Source organism: Drosophila bipectinata, chromosome 3R, assembly GCF_030179905.1.
Source record: "Drosophila bipectinata strain 14024-0381.07 chromosome 3R, DbipHiC1v2, whole genome shotgun sequence".
NCBI lineage: Eukaryota > Metazoa > Arthropoda > Insecta > Diptera > Drosophilidae > Drosophila > Drosophila bipectinata.
In genome coordinates, this window is record NC_091739.1 from 5,731,726 (window position 1) to 5,752,609 (window position 20,884).

Consider the following 20,884-nt stretch of genomic DNA (forward strand, 5'->3'; position numbering starts at 1 on the left):
ATGGATATGGCTATGGCGATGATGATGGTGACTCTCCAACGGCGTCTTAGTGCACGCAACAACGTGCCGCTAAATGACATAATGAACTGCATTATTTATGCGGCACACTGTGCGAATGCCCCCAACAACATCAACAGCCACAGCCAGTGTGGCACAACTGCAACAACAGTTGCAGGCGAGGCGCTCGTGTGGCTGCTACTCTTGCGGCAGAAACTCTTATATCATGCGTGTGTGGCAGGCCTGTGCCTCGGTCTCAGTCTCTGCCACTGCCACTGGTTCTGGGCTTGTGATAATAAAACTGCTGACATTTTGCCTTATGATGTCACGACAGCCGCAACAACAAACAGTTGCCACTTGCAACGGAGTCAACGACGACGTCACGCCCCGGCTCTTGAAATGTAATGTTGGCCAGCCGGCACTTTGCGGCTGTCTTCTGCCAGTGACTTTGTGGCCGAGTGCGGAATGGCCGGAACAGTTGCGGTCGGGAAAATAGGAAAATCATCTCTGAGGTTTCTGCCGGAAGGTCTGCATCTGAGCCATGGCTTAAGAAGATGATTAGACCCGAAACTCTGTCTTTAAAGATTTAATAATAAAGGCAAGAAAGGTGTAAACTCTACACTGTAGAGAGACCTAATATTATAGCCACTATTGTAGTCATTATGAGTGATATACAGGTGAATCATCATTTCATTCGAATGCCTTAATTCGACAGACCTCGGTCATCTTCTCAGTTTCTGATGGATGGGTGTGCCTATGATCGATGATGCCTCCGCAGCCACCAAACTGTCACTTAGCGGGAGATCAATGACACTCGGTTCATTCCGACCAACTAGATGCCATATTAAGATTAATCGATTAGTCAGTATCTAAGCCAAGTGGAGGAAAACCAATTCAAGCCAGACCATAACTGACACATGAAATTTGAATAACAAGTTCCTAATGCGAATGCCTCATGTTCAGCTCCATTCATTTGAATGAATTTCTACCCATCTATTCATCTATCTATCTATCTATCTATCCTGTGGATATATCTGTGTATCTGCATATGTGGCCATCCATCACATATCCAATTAAGGTTCTCTCATGCATCTTTCATCAGTCAGCGCTCAGCTGCCATCTAATTAGTCTCGGCAAACATTGACAAACAGTTGCATTATTGCATTCCCGCAACGTTGTTGCTTTTTTTGCGACTTGATTCGATCCGCATCGCTGTTTCCATCCACTGGCAACTGGCAAACGTTACATTTTGGTCCAGTCTGGTCGGGTTGGGTTTGTTTGCCGGCAATTTGCAAGTTTATGCATTTGCCTATAAACTATTTACAGTGTCAGTCATTTACCTCTTTTTGATTACGCCGCATTTGTTTGTTTCCTGTGGCCTTAATTTGCAGCAGTCCAGCTAGTCATCCAGTCAGGCAGTCATCCAGTCAGGCAGTGGTTTAGTCTCTCCTCCCCTATCTCTGCTAAGAGGAGCATATATACCATATAGGTATATACAGCCATCCATATACGCAGGTGGCGCGGTCGTTTCACGCGCTTTTAATTGAGTGCTTCCGCAGCAATTAACAAGTACAACGCGTCCAGTGTTTGGTCCGTGGCTGGGGTTGATTCTTCTGGCCAGGCCAGGCCGTTCGTCAAAGGCCAGAAGTCGCGGTGGCAGTCTCCCCCTGCGTTCTAGATTACGGCATACTTACGCACTAATGCCTCTTTAAGTTAATGCAAAACCATTAAACGTGTTGACTGCAACACTTTGTGGCAACAAGGAGGGGCCCAAAATGCACTCGCCGAAAGTTAAGAGTCCTTTAAGTTTATTTAGATGTACAGACTTTAAGAAGATATTAATTACCTGGCAAATGTAATTAAAAATCGAATTTTTCATTCTCTTCAATAGCAGCCTCTTATCATCTGGCGGCTCCTGGTCGACTTCCCCTCGTATGGCTGTCGCTGTCTGCTCCTTTTTTTTAATTTCCGCTGCGCGTGTTCGACTCCTTGTGGCGGAAAATTTATTTACAACACAGAAAGTCATGTTGCCGCTAATTTGGCGAATCGATTCTGGGATCCGGGCAGGAGCAGTAACACAAAAAAGCAGCAACATCCACAGCAGCAGCCATCAGCCTGGCTTTCTCGATACGATTTCGAGTCTAGACCAGGACCAGAGGACCTGCCCGTTGCACGCAATTGCGTTGTCGTCACATTAAACGCATTTTCGAGAGAAATCACAAAATTTTCCCCCAGTTTCCTTGGGGATGGCTGCAGTTACTGCTGCTCCGGCTGCTCCTGCTGCCATTTGGCCATCTGGGCAAGAGTCGTGCCCCCTTTTACCTTTACCTGCCTCTCGTTGCCAATGGCTGCCCCATCCAGCCGGCAGTTTGCAGTTTGCAGTTTAGTTTTGCAATTTTCCGGCTCAACGATAAATGCAAATAGATTTCACCTGCAGACGATGTTTGTCCAATATTGAGAGAATCTTTAAATAAATTATGCGCATGGAATTCTCGCAGTAAGCTTTCAGTAAGGTTGCATGCAACATGGCTGCTCCCCTCCTCCTCCGCAGTGATGTTGCTGATGTTCGCTTTTGGCTTTGGCATGTTGGGAATCATGTATGACTTTGACATTGACAGCGTTGAGGTAGCGATATGGAGGGACCCATAGCTGATGGGGGCGCCCAAGGGGCAAGTGGTAGAATATACACAAACACACAAAAAAGTCTGAAGCGGTGATTACACATACCATAATGTTTATGGGCAGTAACATCCATACATATATGTGTACAGGGACAACATAACACTCCCCGGCACTCTCTGGCAGCAAAGAAATGCAAATTTTTACATTTTACGTTTATTTACATTGTACAGTTAGTTTGGCATGCACTGAACGAAATTGGACTTGGCTTGTCAACAGCGCGGCGAGGGTCTGTTTGTGTTTTGTTTTTATTGTATTGATTCCCAGGGCTGTCAATATTGGGCAGTTTACCTTTGTTTCCGACAGCCAATGAATATTTCAGAATCGTTTAAACGATGGAGTTGAAGAGCCATTTGCAGGACTGAGAGGATAAAAAAGGATCTCCTCCCCGTGGGCTTCCTTTCCCAATTAAAGAAAATGGTATGTGAACTCAGAGCTGATAACATGTATCTTTAAGATACTCTGTAATCAATCAAACGTCCGAGAGTTAATCGCCAGTGCTGACGGCAGTGTAGCCTCCACAAAAGTGCCCCTTCATCCGGGTCCCCTGCATCGGGTGGCCACCACATCAACTCCATTCAATTAGCAACTCATAATAACAATAATTTTTCTTGCGATTCGCATTCGTTGAAACATTTTTGTGGCACGTTCGTCGCCAGCCACGTTCGTGACGCTGCCTCTCTGGGCCATCAACGGGGAAAAAAGAGGCAAGAGCCCATCAACCTGCTCCTCCACCTACTCGTCTCGCCCCTTGTTTGGCCCCCAAAGCCCTAGGCATTGACTGCAACAATGTTTCCTGTTAAATGATGCATAATAATCGGGAGCGAGTGAGCAGGCGGTTCGGTTCGGGTGAGCTTTGGTAGCTTCACTGAGGTGAAAGGAGGCTACCAGGGGTGGGGGGAGAGTGTTGTGGAAAGGGCCTTGTGGGGGCGGGAACTCTATGCTACCATGGCAGGCGGTGGGCGAAAGAAATCATTGTAGAAGCTTAACTACACATGCTTACAACGGCGGTCATGTTGAGTATAATGTTTAAATAGTAAAGAATAGTAAAGAAACAACTTGGTTTTAAAGTTTTTTTCCCCAGAATAAGCCATTATGGAAGATTTAATTGAAGATACAATGACTTATGAATGGTTAAAACTATAAAGAACTGTAAATTCTGTAGGAGCTAAAAAAAATAACTAGAGACATTAAACTAGGAATTTAGGGGTTATTCCTTAGCTTTTGTAGTTCGAAATATGCCCAGCATAATTCTGTTAGGTGTTTGTCACTGACGCTTGCCTCTACTTCTAACTTTAAAACTGATATTCTGAACGCCATTCAAATTTTTTTACTCTTGGGTCCATTCCGCGTTTTGAGCTGTACGTCATGCGGCAGCGCTCCTCGTTCAGTTGGGTGGGAGGTTGGCTATATGAATGCGGTGGAAACCGTGAAAAAAACCTTAGAAATAATATATGTATTTTTATGGCTATTTATTTATTTTATTTAGTTTTCATCCATCCATCTCTTAGTTTTCAAAACATATCTCCAGGAAGTGAACCTAGCTATAACATCGAAGGTTTAAACTTAAAGCTAGAAATAAAATGAAGTTGTATACATTTGTGATTTATTAGTTGAGAAGGGTTAAGGAATCCCTCAGAATTCTTATAATAACCGCTTATAATTAGATGAGAGAAGTGCCTTTCTCTGTGTCAAATAAAGGGACCTTTTTTAAATATGTGGCAAATAGATATTTCTTTGTTCCATCGTCTGCGATAGTAAGTTTCGAGTGCCCCAGTCGTAGTCTTCGAAAATTAATCATGAATTTAATGGTTATTTAATTGAATATTTATTGGGATGGACATTTAATGTATAATTATGACTTCAAAGGTAATAAAAACCATAATTGTAGACCATTCTTTAGGCTATAACTTTAGATCTAACCAGAAACTTAGTTTCAAATGCAACCAAGCTCTAGAATCTAGATCCTTTCATGATATTATCTCCTTTAACCTATTTACCGCCTAATCCTTTGAAAAACGACTGCCACTCTGACTTGCCACCCTATTATCTTGACCGCCTCTGTACGTGCCACTTGCAATCATGAGAATGACGATGACGAAAGAACGACGACGTTGATGGACTTGTAATTGTGGCTGTGGATGTGGATGTGGATCCGGTGGGGATGTGTTGCCGGTAGATGGTAGATGGTAAATGGTTGACGGTTGCCGCTCGTTGGACACAAACCGCAATAATACATACGCACATTTCTATATGGTTTGTACTTTTACACACATTGTAGTCTGTGATGGCCCAGCCCCACACCCACGCCTCCCTGGGCCACGCCCAGGAGAGCGTCCAGTGGACAAAAGTTGCTGACTGCGGCTTGCGGTTGCACTTTTCTGCGTACGAAAGCTTACGAAAATTCCCTTGGCTTCCGTTGGCCACCAAAATAAAACAGAGTTGGTTTTTCTTTCACTCTTCCACTCGATCTGTTTCATTTTCTTGGGTCAGGGATTGGAGTATACTCTGCAGAGAGCGAAAATATTGGTTACTTCTAGATGCATTAATACTAAATGTTTAGTACTGATTTAAAACTCTTCTCTCAGTGTATGGCAAGCCATGAATGTGTGCTTGCATTTCGTATTTTTCACCCGCTCCAACTGAAACATTTTTATAATTTCCTTTCTTGTTTTTTCTTAAATTCTTTCTTTATTTTTTTAACTTGGCTTGACCATGGGGTTTTGTGGTCTCCGTTCTTTGGCTTTTATTATTTTATTGATGTTTTTGTTGCTGTTGTTTGGTTCGTTGGCCATTGGCAACATTGTTATTTTCTGCCATTTGGCCATTGACTATTGACCAGCCATCCTTCATCCTGCTAGCGTGGTTGCTCTGTGTTTTTCAGCTCCTTGTACTCCCAGTGCTCTGTGTACAGTCCTTTATTTTTTCCCCCATTTTTTTTTTTGGCAATTTTTTCGGTAGCGTGGAGCAGCTTATTTATTTATTTGGTTTTAATGCATGGGGATAGGGGTCTGCCGGTTTTCCAGGAAGCTGTATTGAGTCATTGGTAAATGGTTTACGTTTAACCCATTTAAAAAATGCAGCCAGCAGAGTGGCAGGCAGAGGAAATAAGAGTGCAACTCATGCCCGTCATCATCAGTTTCCTCCTTTCATCCGCTGCAGAGCTGGGCAAACGCACATTCTCCGCATTTCACATTTCGCCATTTAGCATACAATGTGGCCAAACAATACTTTCATGGATAACTTTGATGCACAGAACTAAAAAATGTATTAATTATAAAAAGAATTCAACTAAAAGTGAAGAAAAATGCTTACTTTATAAGCTCATTTATTAAAGCGCTTCCTTTGGAAAGTAATGGAAAGTTCTACTTTAATAGCTTTAGCCTTTGTCAGCTATGCTATCTCTTAAGTTTTTTTCTTTAAAATTAACTACAAATATCTCTCCATGTATATATCTTTTTTTGATTCCCACACCCACCGGCATTTATCGACTGGCTTGCTGCTTCAAATTGTTGCCTGCCAGTGGCCCGGCCGTTGTTTGTTTACGTAGCCGGCGAAAAATATTGAACGGAAATTTTACAATATGATTTATTGAGGGGGGAAACTGTTTGCACTGCATTGGTGGAGCACAACCGGACTGCTGCACTGTAAGAGTTGGTGCCAAATTTCAGCGGAAATGAGTTCGCTTATGGGCAGCAGCATATTGTATTTTGGTTATCCGCTATTGTGACAGCCATTGACTGGGCCAGTTGCCCCAACTTGGCTCCAGTTAAGAGTGAGTGTGGTGCCCGTTTATTTGTCCAATGCATACACGAGGAGAGTAGCTATTTATGTGTGTTCAGCTAGTTGCGAAGTGGCCAATTAGGCACTGTTTGCTCGGCAAGATGGGGAAGGACTGGTGGCACTAGGCAACTAAATTGGATCGACTATAGCCCTCTTATTGTTTTTAATCGAAATACATTTGCCATTTTCATGAATTTCTCATTTGCCATGTGAACTCGGAAATTTCCATTCGAATCCCCCATAATCCTTTAATAATCCCTGGAAAACTTTCAGCTAACATGGTACTATGCAGTATTTGCCATGGCTCGAAGTAAATTCGAACAAAAGCCGTTTCCCATCGCCCATTGTTCTTGACTCGTTTATATTGGGGCCAAACTTCCATTTACACAAACACAGCTTTCACAATACTGGGTTCTGGCACAAGCCCCAAACAACATTTAGATAAAATTCCATTTCGCATCCATTCCGTGCCAAGGCATCCTTCTTCTATGCGTCAGCACTCTGCAAAAAATAAATACTTTTTCCAGATATTAAATTCCATTAAAATTGTAATTAATTAAAATCCATGTTTAAACAGCACTTTTAGTTTAGTTTTGATAAAATAAGTAAACGTTAGTCAAGTTGCTCTTGAGGGCTATAACAATCCAATCTAATTAATAAACAAAGGGCTGCCTACAACTTTAATAACAAAAGGCAATTACTTCGGCTACCCATTTTCGCACAGTGTTGGCCCAAAGCCTCGGCCTGTGCGTGCAATGCAAATTGCCAAAGAAAATTTATTCCAACTACTGAATGCGAATGCGAATTTTCCAGGACGCCAAAAGTTAACCAAATATGTCAATTGAAATGCTTTGTGTGGAAGCAGTGATAGCGAACTGGGTGGGGCATGATTTGGCTGTGGCGTGTGGCAAACAAACAAAGCCCAGGACCAACTAGCCCAGGACCTACAACTTGCTGGAGCTGGTAGGTTAAAAAGCAATTTATCTTTAACTTTTCCCAAGTAAATTCTCGCCTTTGTCTAAAGTGCTTCAATGGCCAGTCTCCTTGGCTCATTCAGCCATTCATGTATAAACTTTGCTTTTTTTATACATACATATATGTGTGTGTTTGGGTTGGGAATTGTGGGTGGGTTAGTTATGTGCACTGTGTGTGCAGTGTTCACATTTAAATAGTTTCCATTTCTCTAGTATTTCTCGACCACTCAATTACTCGGAACCACAGACATTCAATTGAGCAACCATATGCAGCTTTAGTTGATTTCTGGCAAAAAGGCAAACAATGCTAACCAAAAAGGAGAAATTATAGCAGTTGTTGCATTGGCTCTTGCTGTTGCCGATGCTGTTGCAGTTGCGGCATGCCTGCGGGTCCTTTCAATAAATTTTCTCTTTTGGCATTTTCGGAAAGTTTGATCAAAACAGCACGTATAACTATTTGAACTGCTAACCCAAATAAGCCCGGGCATTCAGGCGTTGCATTCCCCTTTCTACTCCCACTGCCCGGGGAGGTACCTCCCCCCCACCCTGCGATTCAATCCTTCTTCGAACTCGCGCCAATGAACTGTGTGCAATCAATGGATGCGATTCAAGTTGCATGGCGATGCTGTTGCTGCTGCTGCTGCTGCTACTTCAGCTACAAGATACTTTCTGTGCAACCATAGAACTTCCCAGATGCCAGGGCGCAAGGAATGGAGGAATGTCACGGAATGTGCACACGCATCTTCTTCTTCGACTGCCATCCGATCTCCCTCGTGTGTCTCTTTCTTTCCGCAAACTTGTGGTGGGTGCTCCCCCCCATCCAACCATCCCATCCAGCCCCTCGACAAGACCCTGCCCTTCTGGTGCATGGCAGGAGCTTACATTTATGCGCGAAATTGTCGTATGCATTTGCACATTCATAAATTCTCGTTGAGCGCCCCCAAAGCGACAGCCGAGAATGCTCTCTATGCTATTATAGTTAGAAGGGGGGTGGCTGCCGGAGTAGGAGGAGCAGGTGAAGGAGCCTCCCATCCTGCTGGTGCCCAGATAGTTGGCAACCAGTTCTCCCACTCCACCTTCCTGCTCATCGTCTGCTGTCTGCTCGCTCGTGCAGCATTTAAATTTCATTTTTAATTTTCTTTCTTTTTTTTTTCTACTACCATTTTTTTAGATTTTTTATTTTTTACTTGCCATCTTCCTGCTGCAGGCACATTTTATTATTGCATTTTACAACAACGCAACCTTAGAACAGCACGTCATTAGGCGATAAATTATCTCATGCGCGTTGCATTTTGCATAAAATGTTGCAGCCACCGCGGCAGCGGCAGTCTTTGGATTTGGAGCGGTAAAAGTGTGCCAGTGTTGCAGCTGTGGCAGTGGCAGTAGCAACAGCGGGAGCAGTCGCAGCACCAGTGGCATTAAAGGATGCCAGGCAATTTGAATTTGCGAAATTCCATGGGGGCCCAGCGGTTGCCGTTAGTTGGAGGCCGTAGCCGTAGCCGTAGCCGAGGCCGGGGCAGGCTTATCTATGCACAAGATGTTGCCGTTTGATAAGCTCAGTGCAGCAGCCGGCAATTTATGGCTCCTCTTGCTGCTGCTGCTGCTTCTGCCTCTGCTGCAATTGCATTCATCATCGACTGCAGCAACAGTTGCTGCCTGGAATGCACTGTGATGACGTGCCATGGGTTTAGTATTCAAACTAAATAATTCTACAAGAATTTTTGTTGAATATGGGATTCTCTTACTCTATTTTTTAAGTTCATAAATAAAGGAATAAATATTTAATTCACGAACTAAAGTCTCTTTTTAAATCAATGACGATTTAATCCACTGTGCCTTAGCAACATGCGTTTAACTATGCAAATTCAAGCTGCAGCGCCCAGTTGCCTTGCTTCTAGACTGCAATCTGGCTCCGCCCCGCCCCCACTCTATTGACTTGCAACTTGCTACAACTTAGTAAGTGCTAAGGATGTAATGGTGTATCTGAGAGCGTGTTGGTGGGTTAGTGCCGCTCGTCAAACAGCATTCAAGCACGATTCTGGGAAACATTCCTCTCCTCTGAGTTGACTAAGAAGACTTACTAAATGCATTGCTTTGGCTTGCTATGCAAGACAGATTTTAATACAAATGAGCGGAAATTATATAAATATATATATATATATAGGGATAGGGGATAAGATAACGTGTTGCCTCAACGAAAGCTGAATGTCATGACAGTTCAATCACCGAGATTGGGGATCTTGTTGCAGCTGCGCTGAGTTATGGTCAGTGATGGCAGCTCCAAATGGCTTTCGATGATAGCAAATCTGGGGGATACCATCCTATCCTATACATATTTGTAGCTGGGGCGCCAATTCAAGTGAACGATCCCACATAATTGATAGCCATAGTCTGCCAAGGGGCTTAGGATGCTGCGGAATAGTTTCAATTGAAAATATGCTGCCGAACACAGTGAATGTCAGGAACATTAAATAGATGGTTCCATATGGGCATCGACTCCAGGAGTGGAGCAATTAATTTGAAAGTTTAATGACTCTAAGCAGTTTTTGTCTGCTAATGACTTGGTTGGCCATACATTAAGAAAAAATTCGAATCTATTTGTCTTAAAAACACAACATAGCTAAAATATAATATACAGCTATATAAGGTCTTCTCTAGCTTTATAATTTTTAAAAATGTAATCCCATTTATTATAAAATTTCAATGAATTATCAAAAATCCCTCTTTAAAAGGGCTTTTTCCGTAGTGCTTAAAGGTAATGCTGCTGCTGACATTTGGCTGTTCCCTCCTAAAAACAGGCGATGACAAATGGCCCCGGGAAAGGTGTGCCTCAGATGACAAAAAAAAAAAAGGCGGGGGCGGAAAAAAGCAGAAATCGCTGAACTTTGACTCTGTAACCCCGTCGCGCCTTGCCCCAAAAGTCGTTAGTTGCCAAAGTGCAATTAAACGCCCCGCTATTGAAACAATTTCGTATACGCTATAACAATTACGCCCCGGTTGCACATGCACATGCTGCTACTGGAACTGAAATTGCAACTGCAACTGCTGCTGCTAGTGCTGCTGCCCCTTTGGTCCGTTAACCCTCCTCACACTGTCCTGGACTGTGTTTGTAAATTTGCCGCACTTAGCGGAGCTTCTGCTGTCGAAGGCATTTCCATGCGTCAAATTGCCGCCAGGGCATTGCGTGTAATTACTGCAATAAAAATTGCAACACATTGCGTACAAACATGCAACATGAACGGATCGCTTCGTCGGCAGCTTTAAGATACTCGTGCGCAGTACATCCATCCCGGCATGTTCAGCAATTATCTAATTTATAGGAGTTCATTTATCAAAACCGAAACAAATATTCGGTTTCCTTGGCGGGCAGAAAAACTACAAATGCTGCTTCAACAAGAGCAACCAACTTGCCACAATTTGTGACTGACTAACGAGCGTTCAGCACTCAGTGCTCGGCATTCAGCATTCAGCATTCCACACTCAGCATTCACCATTTGGTAACAACTGAGTGCACTTGGCCACTTGGGTGGCGAGCTGATTGGAGATGCAACTGCGGGGGTGATGCAAGACACGGAGAGGAGAGGGGCCGGGGGCTGGGGGATTTCAGACTAAGGACGTCCGTCGAGCGGAACGCAAGTTGATTGCATTTTTAGCATAAATTTCAACGCATTTGACTAATGTCCGGACATTTGTTATGGGGCGGGGAACGAGTTCGTTCTTCGGCTGCCGCAATTCGACCATTTATCACCGAGCCAAGTACCCAACCTGGCACCGGGCATTATCATTTCGCATTCCCTGGAACTTACAGCTAGCAGCTAATAGATAATGCTACAATGGGTGATGGTGATGGTTGATGGACGACTTTCGACAAAGTCGTATGCAAATGGGCACTCTGCTGCCCGCTGGCCATGTAATTGTTGCAACTGCTTAATATCACGTATACGCACTGTCGGACAAAGACAAAGTCAACGCGAGTGGACGGAACTCTACTTGGCTGGACTTGGTGGGATGGACAGAACCGAACTGGACAGTATACTGGTGGCTAGTGGCTGGTGGCCATGGCCGGCCGGCGCGTCAACAACAGAACAGCAGCACCAGAAAAATTAATTAACACGCCAAGTCTGCCTGGACACGCCTGCAGCACGTAGTGGAGACCCAGACCGAGAAGAACTGGAGCCAGGGACTAGCCCACACTCAGACTGAGAGCCAGAACTCTGAATTACACATGGAAATCAATTTTATTTAAATTTAAATTAAGGAAATGCTAATTAAGAAAAAATTATATTGATTTTAGATGAAAGTTATATCTTTATTAGATTCGAAGCCTTCCGAATGTCACACCTATGGTCTTGTTTAGGGAAAACTATTTCTTCCAGTGCCACAACCAAACCCTGAGCCCAGCACGACTCCGTTGTTTGGCAGTTTCTATTTCTCAGATTTTTTCTGTGTGCCCTGGGTATTTATGGCCGTTGCAGCAAAAACCCCGATGCAGTTGTGGGAGGACCCATGGGCTGGGGGGCGGTGTTAAGTGAAAAGCGTGAAATTTATAACAGCCAATAGATTAAGCTAGAATATAAATAACATTTTCAGTTTTTTGTGCGCGTTAATTCCTTTTTGTGTGGTGGCCTCTTTGTTGGCCGCCTTTTGTCTATTGTCTGGCCAAATGGGCGGCGGGATTATTGGTACCAATAACTTAGTCGCGTCGCGCCAAGAACAGACTCTTAATCAATTGCCGTTTGGTCTCTTGCAGTTGCTGCCGTCACACAACCGAAGAACTCATCCACCCTCACACCGTTTCTGCAAATCCAGAAGCACGCCGTCACAAGACTGACCATCAGCAAGCCCCACAGCTTCTACTACCTGCCATGCATACCCATCCTCTCGCCCTACAACTACTACCAGGGTGAGTATCCGAATATCTGACAGATGCCGGGGTATCCGCTACATTATGTCCCTTTGCCACCCACAGACAACCAGCCCATCTACTGCACCTGGTATCGGAATGACGCGGTCATCGAGCAATTGTCCATTCGCAAGAATGACTTCTTCATCTTCGAGAATGGGACGCTGCGTCTGCCGCCGAACGAGAAGGCCACCGGCGCCTATCGATGCAAGATTGAGTGGGATGAGTCGGCGGTAATATCCGACCTCATCACGGTGGAATATCCAGGTGAGCACACTTTCAAATAAAGTGATTTTCAATTTAAAATTGAAAAGTTTCTCGAAGGATGAATTGTGAAAAAATATAATTAAAAATAACAAATTCTTTTTGCATTCCAATTCCTAGAGAAGATCTTTAAAGCCAAGAACCGAGTTCGAAATTATAAATAAATCTTTTCGCTTGCAGTCCTCAAACGAGTCTTTTTGGGTCAACAGCAGCAGGCCAATATTAGTGCTGTGGAGGACAAGCCCCTGGTCCTGGGCTGTCCCTTCCTGAGCGTGCCCCCCGCCCGTTTCAGCTGGTATTTTGGCAACGATTCCCTGGCTAATGACAACAGGCGAGTAAAGATCCGTGTTGAAGCATCGAGCCTGGGCCACGACTTGTTTATCCAGTCTATAGATAGTCGGCCAGCTGGATGGGTTGACCAAACGCTTTCCCATTCCTTATATATAACATAGTAGTAACGTTAAAATGAATGTATTTGTTTGTCTGTTTCTTTTATTATTGCGACAGTGCTCTTATCCTGTCCAATGGCACTCTGATATTGCGGAAGTTACGTCAGGAGCAAGCTGGCAAGTACAAGTGAGTATAGAGGCCATTAAATGTTAAGTTCTTTTGTGTATTTCGCGGCGTCTGCAAAGATGCCCGTTCCTCGTTAACTGTATCCCAGATATGCCCAGTTAAACTAAATCAAGACTGACGGCTATGTTCCATTTAGCTGCCAGTGGGCACCCCTTTTAGTTGTTGTGGCAAAATCAACACCTTTAGCGGCACTTCATCAGCAGCCGCATCTATTCCCTGCACCGCACTCTGCGAACATTTTGCACCGCTAGGGTGCCCTTAAACAATGCATTAATTTACACTTAGCGGCGGCTCAGCGGCCGCTGTAATTGTGGCCATTGTCCATGTCAATTATCGCACGAAACTACTCCACCCCGACCACGACCACTGACCATCATTATCCATTATCTGTTGCAGATGCGTGGCCCAGAATACTTTTGCTGCAGCTTTAAAGGCCACCGCTAGGTTTACTAACACAGTTATGCGTGAGAACGCTACAGAAGGCAGAAGTGGGTGCCTCAGGAGGAGTGGGAGGCACCGAAAGGGAGGGCGGTACACCGGGGGTGCACGGTAGCCTTCCAGGGTGCGGGGCCCAGCTCACTGCAGTCTGCACAGGTGCACCTTGCTAAAGCAGCCAGCTGTGCTGGCTCTGCGCCCACTGCAGAAAATGAAGCTTTTGCCACAGCTTGAGCGTGCCGCCATAAGACCAGTGGAGTCCGGCATTCAAAGCCAGCTGCATGCGGCTCACGGCACGACCTGTGCCACGTACTCGATGCACTGAGTTCCGCAGCTTTCCACATGAGCCTTTAAGCGTCACCTTGCTTCCGGAAGCCCCAGGTGACCATGGGCCTCGATAGACCACTCACGCCGAGGGCCGTTGGCTGGTTTAACCACGTGGAGCTTGGTCTTTGCAGAAACCTGCAGAAACACCACACACCTTGCCGGGCAGGGAAGGATAACTCCACCGGCAGCCCAGATTATCGCCTGTTCTCGACATGTTCAGCTCCAGCAGTACAGCCTCATCACTTACACCGGCATTTGCTGAACTTCTAGCATCCACTCCTTTGACCCCATGGAGGCGCTATCCACAGGTAGCATGCGAGAAATGTGGCTGGCGAGGATTCCGCTGCACGGGCAGAGAGGTTTCGTCCTCAGCTGAGCGAGTGTCCACAGACACTGCAGAACATCATCTCACAGCTTTCATACAACAGCCTGTTTACCTTACAGGCTAGCTGGGCCTGCAGGACTCCATCGTTTGTGGTGTAGACCGTAGAGCTGATCCGCATAGTTGCGCTGTCGTTTGAGAGCTGACGAAGCTGGGTATCAGACCTCGCTTGTGCACAGTCATATGCCGCACCTACATCATGCCAGGTACATCGAGCCGCTTCGCTTCTTACCACCATGGACTTTCCCATCACCAGGGTGCGAGGATCCGAAGCGGGTTCCCCGTGTTCCACGCCCGAACAATGCTTACAGTTCGCTGTCTCGCAGCGAGTCACCTAGTGCACCTGCCAGGGATATGTAAGTTTGAAATTCGTAATATTAAATATTTTATCAATTAATCGAATCTTAATATTTATTCCATCATAGTGATGCTGCGACCCATAGCCGTGGGCAATGACACGTTCGTAAAGTGGTCCCAGGGCGAGTTGGAAACCAAAAAGTACTTCATACTGCAGTTTTCCGTCAATCATACGTACCCGCATCCCTCCCAGCTGCTGAACGGGCCTCTTCATGGCACCCTAACGCCGGTGGAGGAGAAGGTGGATGAAGTGCGTCGCCATCTGACGATAATCCAGCCCCTGAATCAGTCGGCGGCTGCCACAGTGCTGAGAAATGCAGAGCACGAGGTGTTGGACAATGAAGTGGATGACATGACGCTGGAGCTGGAAGAGGACATCTTTAGCTTGGTGGTGGATGCCAGTGTGACGGGAATGCTGCTGCAGCGCTTCACTCGCATCAAGATGAGGGTTCTAATCATCACCAGCGAGAACGAGTTTCTGGGCCAGGACTTTCGCTACGTTCAGTGGAAGATTGTGAGTAGACTGTACTGTAGGGGAACATTTGACATCTTGAAAGGATTTGGACTTAACACTTTAATTAATTTTGAATTTGCTTATTATTTTCTTTATTCTGCAGATCGAGAATGGCACCTCGGAGCAGTCCAACATGCCCTTTCGACTGGTTACCATCGAGTCCCGGGCATTGACCTTCAAGTTCCTGGAGAGCCTAAACGAGACTTGTGTGTCGGAGTGCCACATGTTCATACCGCCGCAGTTTGCAAACCAGGAGCCCAAGTGCACGGATCGGAATATCTCCAACTCCATGCTGTTGGTCACCGATCTGAAGGCGGACCAGCGCTATAATCTGCACTTTTACAATTGCAAAACTCGCATCTTCTACGGCGAGTTGGATGTCAAGACGGAACAGGATCGTAAGATTAGCAGATGGTGGTTCTTAAAATTATGATTTAATTGCTTTATTTCATTGAAGCTCCTGGCACCATCAGCAACTCAAAGCTGATTAAGCAGAATGGCGGCCTGAAACTTATATGGGATCCACCCGTCAACCCCAATGGACGCGTCCACCACTACGACATCAGGTGGAGCCTGGACAATGTCACCCATGAGGCCATTGTTAAGGAGTGCAAGCATTGCTTCTATAAGGTATGTTCCATCAGGGGAAAAAATCAAGAGAGATTCAAAAAAATAACAATCCAATTACAGTTTCCCAATGTCTCGGACACAGCCAAAATCCATGTGGCTGTCCGGGTAATGGGCGACACAGGAGCCGGTGCTCCCATTTACTTTGACATGGTGAGAAACAACCACACCCTGCTGGAGGAGGACCACGAATCCTCTCGGTCAGAAGTCTACAGCGGCATAGCCATCGGATCGCTGCTGTCCATCGTCTGTGTCATGCTCTTCGGAGTGTTTATAATCTTTCAGCAGCGGCGCTTCAAGGCGCGCGCCCAGGGGCCCTCCCATCTGACCACGCCCACGGACATCAACTTCGGTAATCTGAGCAGTGCGTCGGGAATACCGGGAGACAGTGCCGGGGGGCTGAGTGGAGGCACACTGCAGCAGGATTGCCACGAAATGCAGACACTCATTCCGCGGTCGCGCTACCACATCGAATTGCTGCCGGAGCACACACTGGAATACCAGACGAGTTCGGCGGCCGCAGCAGCGGCAGTCGTCCACCTGACCAATGGCAACGGGAGCGTGCAGGTGGCCAGGCGGTCGGATCAGGAGGATCTGAGCATTGCCGGGGTGCACAATCTGTCGCAGCTGCCGCTGTGTCAGTCCACGTCGCCGGAACGGAAGACCGTGCAGGATGCCATGCGGCAGGAGGCGAAGGCCTTCTACATACCCTATCGCCACGCTCCGCCGAACGCCGTGGCTCTGAGCGGCGGGGGCCACAAACAGCGGGCGGCCAGCAACTCCGAGCTGGAGGTGGTGGTGCCGCCGAACTCGCTTCCTTTGGTCTCCACAATGCCGGGCTTGGGCGGAGGAGGCACGGGAAGTGCCGGCATTAATGGAGGTGGAGGTGTCAGTGCTCGACGCAGCGGAAGTCTGAGCAGCAGCAGCGCCAGCAGCAGCAGCAACGGCTCCAGTAAGAAGCAGTTCCACACCAACTTTGTGCGCCACTCGAATTCCAATGACGGCATCTGCCTGCTGGCCGAGGAGGAGGCTGCCGCCACCCTGACACCCACCTCGGAGCGCGAGTATGCGGCTGTCTGCCTCACCAATGGTTTCAAGCTGCCCGCCGATGTGGCCAAAACGGGCAGCACCCATTACAGCACCAACAACAACAACAGCAGCAGCAGCAGTAGCAACAGCAGCAAAACCAGTGGCGCCGGTAACAAAAGTCAGAAAGCCGCAGCTGCCGGCTCCGGCTGCGGCGGGCCGGCAAAGGATCGGCCGCGTCGAGGCAACGGTAATCCGATCTCGTTCGGCCACTATGCCACATCCATAGTTCCTGCCAACGGACCCGCAGCAGCAGCATATCCTGCGGCCGTTAACCACAACAACACAACCAGCAAACAGTCCTGGCCGGCGGCGACGGTGGCCCATCGGAGGGCCCAGGTGGATCCAAACGGGTGAAGCCACCAGCTGCCAGTTGAGGAAAAGTATTTTTACGAAGCTACCACATAGAAGCAAACAAAACTACATAAGTTACAAACAAAACTGAAAAACATTCGCAGCTTGAAACATTCCAAAAGAAAAGAGAAAAAAGGAAATATATATATATGTAGGATCACAGTGCGTATTAGTGATGTTTAGCATTTATAAAGAGTACATTTTATAAATGTAAATATTTAGAAACTGAAACTATGGAACTATGGGAGAAATGATAGTATAAGCTGATATTTATACACACACATGCACACTTGTCTGCAAAAAACACAGTGTCTACATACGCTAAGTTGTATGCTATAGTTTTTTTCTCGCGATTTTACATTTATACTTTTTGTATTTGTATTTGTTTAGTTTTTGTTTGTTTTCGTTAATTGAGGCTAATTTTTATTTGTAATTTCTTTAAAATACATAAGCACAGGCATTATTTATTGTTGCTTTCGATGCAAATACATACATATATAAACAAATAGCTCAGCCCACAAGTATGCATTTCCATATTTGTCGCCAATAATTACTACGTTTAGCAAAAAAAGCAATTACACTCACATAGTAGAAAACGCAAACAGTACAGCCAAAAAACCACACACTCACACACTGCAATAGACCATACCATATAGTACACTCAACCACACACACCCACTCAAATACCACCACTTAACCACAATAGTCACAAGTGTTCACATCGATTTCGATTTAAAACGTAATGTATTCAATAATATTTGTAATTTTATTTAATTTATATATTTGTAGTCTTTTTGTAATGTTAACGAAGAGTTTCATTTCTGCATATTTACTGCTGCATTTTGTTTTGTTTATAAAACCGATATATCAAATGTACCTGATTATATTCATTTTGCATTCTTGTTTTTTGTGCTCTCGTCCACACACACACACATATAAAAGCAAACACAAACACAACCCATACATGTAGACCCGTTAACACACACTTACCAAACTCCAATTTGTGCACATTCATATTACATAACTAATAATAAGCCACAGAATCCATCGTAATACTGCCGAATTGTATATTAAATTCACCAATCGTACCTCGTTTGTGCAAAACCAACAAAACCTGTAGCTGCGCCAAAACAAGAATATCCACAAAAACGCACGCAGAGCCGTTTCCTGAGCTCCTGCTCCTTTTCCACTGATAGTATTTTTGAAATGCATGGGAAAAGCCAATTCAGTCCGACACTGGCCGAACTGGCTTAAGAGCGAAATGTGTGTTTTGTGAATTATTGTTCAGTGTGAAGCGAGAGGATTGTTGCACCAACCAACCAACCCATACCTAAAATGTAAACCTAGATGAAGCATTCCACAAACGTATGCATTTCGCAGATACAACAGACACAACCCAACAGACACACAAACACGTTATCATAAAAAACACACATCAAACAAAGGAAGCTCTAACACCAATTGGAGACAAGTTTCCGGTGTGTCAAAATTAAAAACCCAACAAAGGAAGAATATTATATACGAATATACGCTATATATGATTTAATGTGAACGAAAATGTGTTTGAAAACTGTAACTGTATACGTATTTAGAGTCTAAGTGCAATACCAAGAAATAATTAAATAGCAAAAGGTAATCCGTAAGATCCCTGAGACAGAACAAACCAACAACTATAAACAATAGTACCTTTCCACTCAAGCAGAAGCAACCTTATAAACGAGTCTTAGCCAGCCCAGAGAGTTGCGAATTCCATCCCAGTATAGACCATCAATAATAATAATCTCTAATTAATTGTGTTCAAGATGAAATAAGCCACAGATTTTGCATTTCTACAAATAGCCGAATAAACTGTAAAAATTAAACTTAAATCGTTGCACCAAACAAGAATCATAACTTTAACCTACGAAGTAAAGCATTTAAAACAAATGAAACAGAAAATGTATTCCGAAAAAACAACTCAAAATTCCTAGAAAAACGAAATATAGAAACAAAAAAATAAATTTTTAAATGTTACGAACGAAAATTAACTAAAACTATTATACATTATATGCAGAAAAAGGCAAAAAGATAATTTATGTACTAAAGTTAAAGAATTAGGCATAAGAGAACCATATAAATATGTACGTGTTTGGAAAAAGATACGAAAAGAAATGGATAAGAGTTTGAAAATAAGTAAATAGCTGCGATTGTGATCGCCGAGTAAGTGGATGTGATAAATGTTTAAATTATTTAAGCGCAAAAACAATAAAGAGATAAAAAAAATTAAAAATTAGGAAGACATACATACATACATAAAAGAAAGATAAAGATAAAAATGCGTATTGCGACTTTTGCAACGGTTTTTGCCCAACGGAAACCACTCATTAACTAAGAGTCCACTAAAATTGTAAGCCAGCAATTATTTTGTTCTTGTCTTTGACAAAACTGCTGCTCCTAGCACACACTCTCTACTAAGTACATATATTTTAATTTTTGTAATTTTAGTTTGCTTTAAGTCCGCATACTGTATACCTCATTAGTAGAGTGTGGCAAGTAACTAAATTTAATGAACCTATTTAGGCTTGGTTTCCTCATTTTACAATCGGAAGTGTGAAGGAGTATTTGAACTATCCGTAACTGAACAAACGAAACAAACTAATGTATTTTTTACGCAATTTATATGCATTGTAAGTACAGTGCAGGTGAAATTATTTGTAGCTACCAAGCTGCCAACGGTTCGTGTTAAAGTTTTTCAAAGAAAATTGTGGCAACCAACAACTAAACAGCCAAAAACGAAAATTAAGCAAGATTATAGTATGGATTGGCGTGTCTAAAGAGTCTAAGAGAAAAGTGTAACAAAGCTCGATGTTTGTTTAGAGAATACAGAAGAAATGGCAAAGAAAAAATGAATGCAACCTTAAACTATTGGAAAAATATACTAAAATCTAAGTTATGATGGAAAACATAGAAATTGTCTTTTATTACAATCTTACTGGGGTTATTGTAAAGGGGAGTAATAGTAACACATTAACGTGGTTCTATTTTAGGTGGTGCTGTTCTATGGAGGTTTTTTCTCATATAGGAATATTTAATTTGGTAAAACCATGAATTTTGATGGAATTTAATGGAAAAAATTAAATTACTTAAGTTTTTTGGATAAATTAAGTCAAGCCCAAAAAAGTATAGGATCACGATCACAATCGACTGCGATCTGAATATAAAGTTGCAACAAAAGAGGCGAAAAAAAAAATTTCGCATGCAATCTTCAAGAATAGTAAAATATAGCATGCGATTTTTTTACAAACATACGGAAAATATAGAAAATGAACAGGAAAATTTGTCTTTGAAATACTTTAATTTTGTTTTATATAATTTTCACAAATAGTAGATAATACGTAAAAAAAATGTTACCTGGAATTTTTTCAATATATTCAAATATTATTTCTTTTTGTTTTAGAAAAACAGATTCTTACATTTTATTCCGTTTAAAATCAGTCTAGATAAGGCATTACTTTTTTGGCTTTTTTTTTTTTTTTAATTTTTTGCAATAAATTTCCTTTATCCTTCTTTTCAGTTTCTTTGTTTTAGAGGAAAGGTTGTTGAAACCCTGCATTACGATTTACTCCGTTTATTCCATTTCCAAATCG

General features: G+C 43.9%; 2 protein-coding genes and 1 long non-coding RNA gene across 3 annotated transcripts in view; 1 reads left to right on the forward strand and 2 right to left on the reverse strand.

Annotated features, from left to right (window-relative positions):
• plum overlaps positions 1–20,188 on the forward strand; it is a 57,788-nt gene extending 37,600 nt beyond the window's left edge. The window contains exons 3-11 of the mRNA XM_070281972.1: positions 12,184–12,336; positions 12,403–12,603; positions 12,781–12,931; positions 13,108–13,176; positions 13,573–13,664; positions 14,746–15,191; positions 15,295–15,589; positions 15,649–15,821; positions 15,882–20,188. Coding sequence (XP_070138073.1) covers positions 12,184–12,336; positions 12,403–12,603; positions 12,781–12,931; positions 13,108–13,176; positions 13,573–13,664; positions 14,746–15,191; positions 15,295–15,589; positions 15,649–15,821; positions 15,882–17,261 — 2,960 coding nt within the window. The 3' untranslated portion in view covers positions 17,262–20,188. The remainder of the gene's footprint in view (positions 1–12,183; positions 12,337–12,402; positions 12,604–12,780; positions 12,932–13,107; positions 13,177–13,572; positions 13,665–14,745; positions 15,192–15,294; positions 15,590–15,648; positions 15,822–15,881) is intronic.
• mask (multiple ankyrin repeats single KH domain) overlaps positions 1–20,884 on the reverse strand; it is a 136,082-nt gene that overhangs the window by 33,922 nt on the left and 81,276 nt on the right. The gene's annotated exons all lie outside the window — the stretch shown is intronic.
• Positions 5,645–6,182, reverse strand: LOC138926627 (uncharacterized). The gene is made up of 2 exons (XR_011443209.1): positions 5,992–6,182; positions 5,645–5,934 (listed from the first exon to the last, which is right to left on the reverse strand). It is a non-coding gene; the product is annotated as an uncharacterized lncRNA (long non-coding RNA).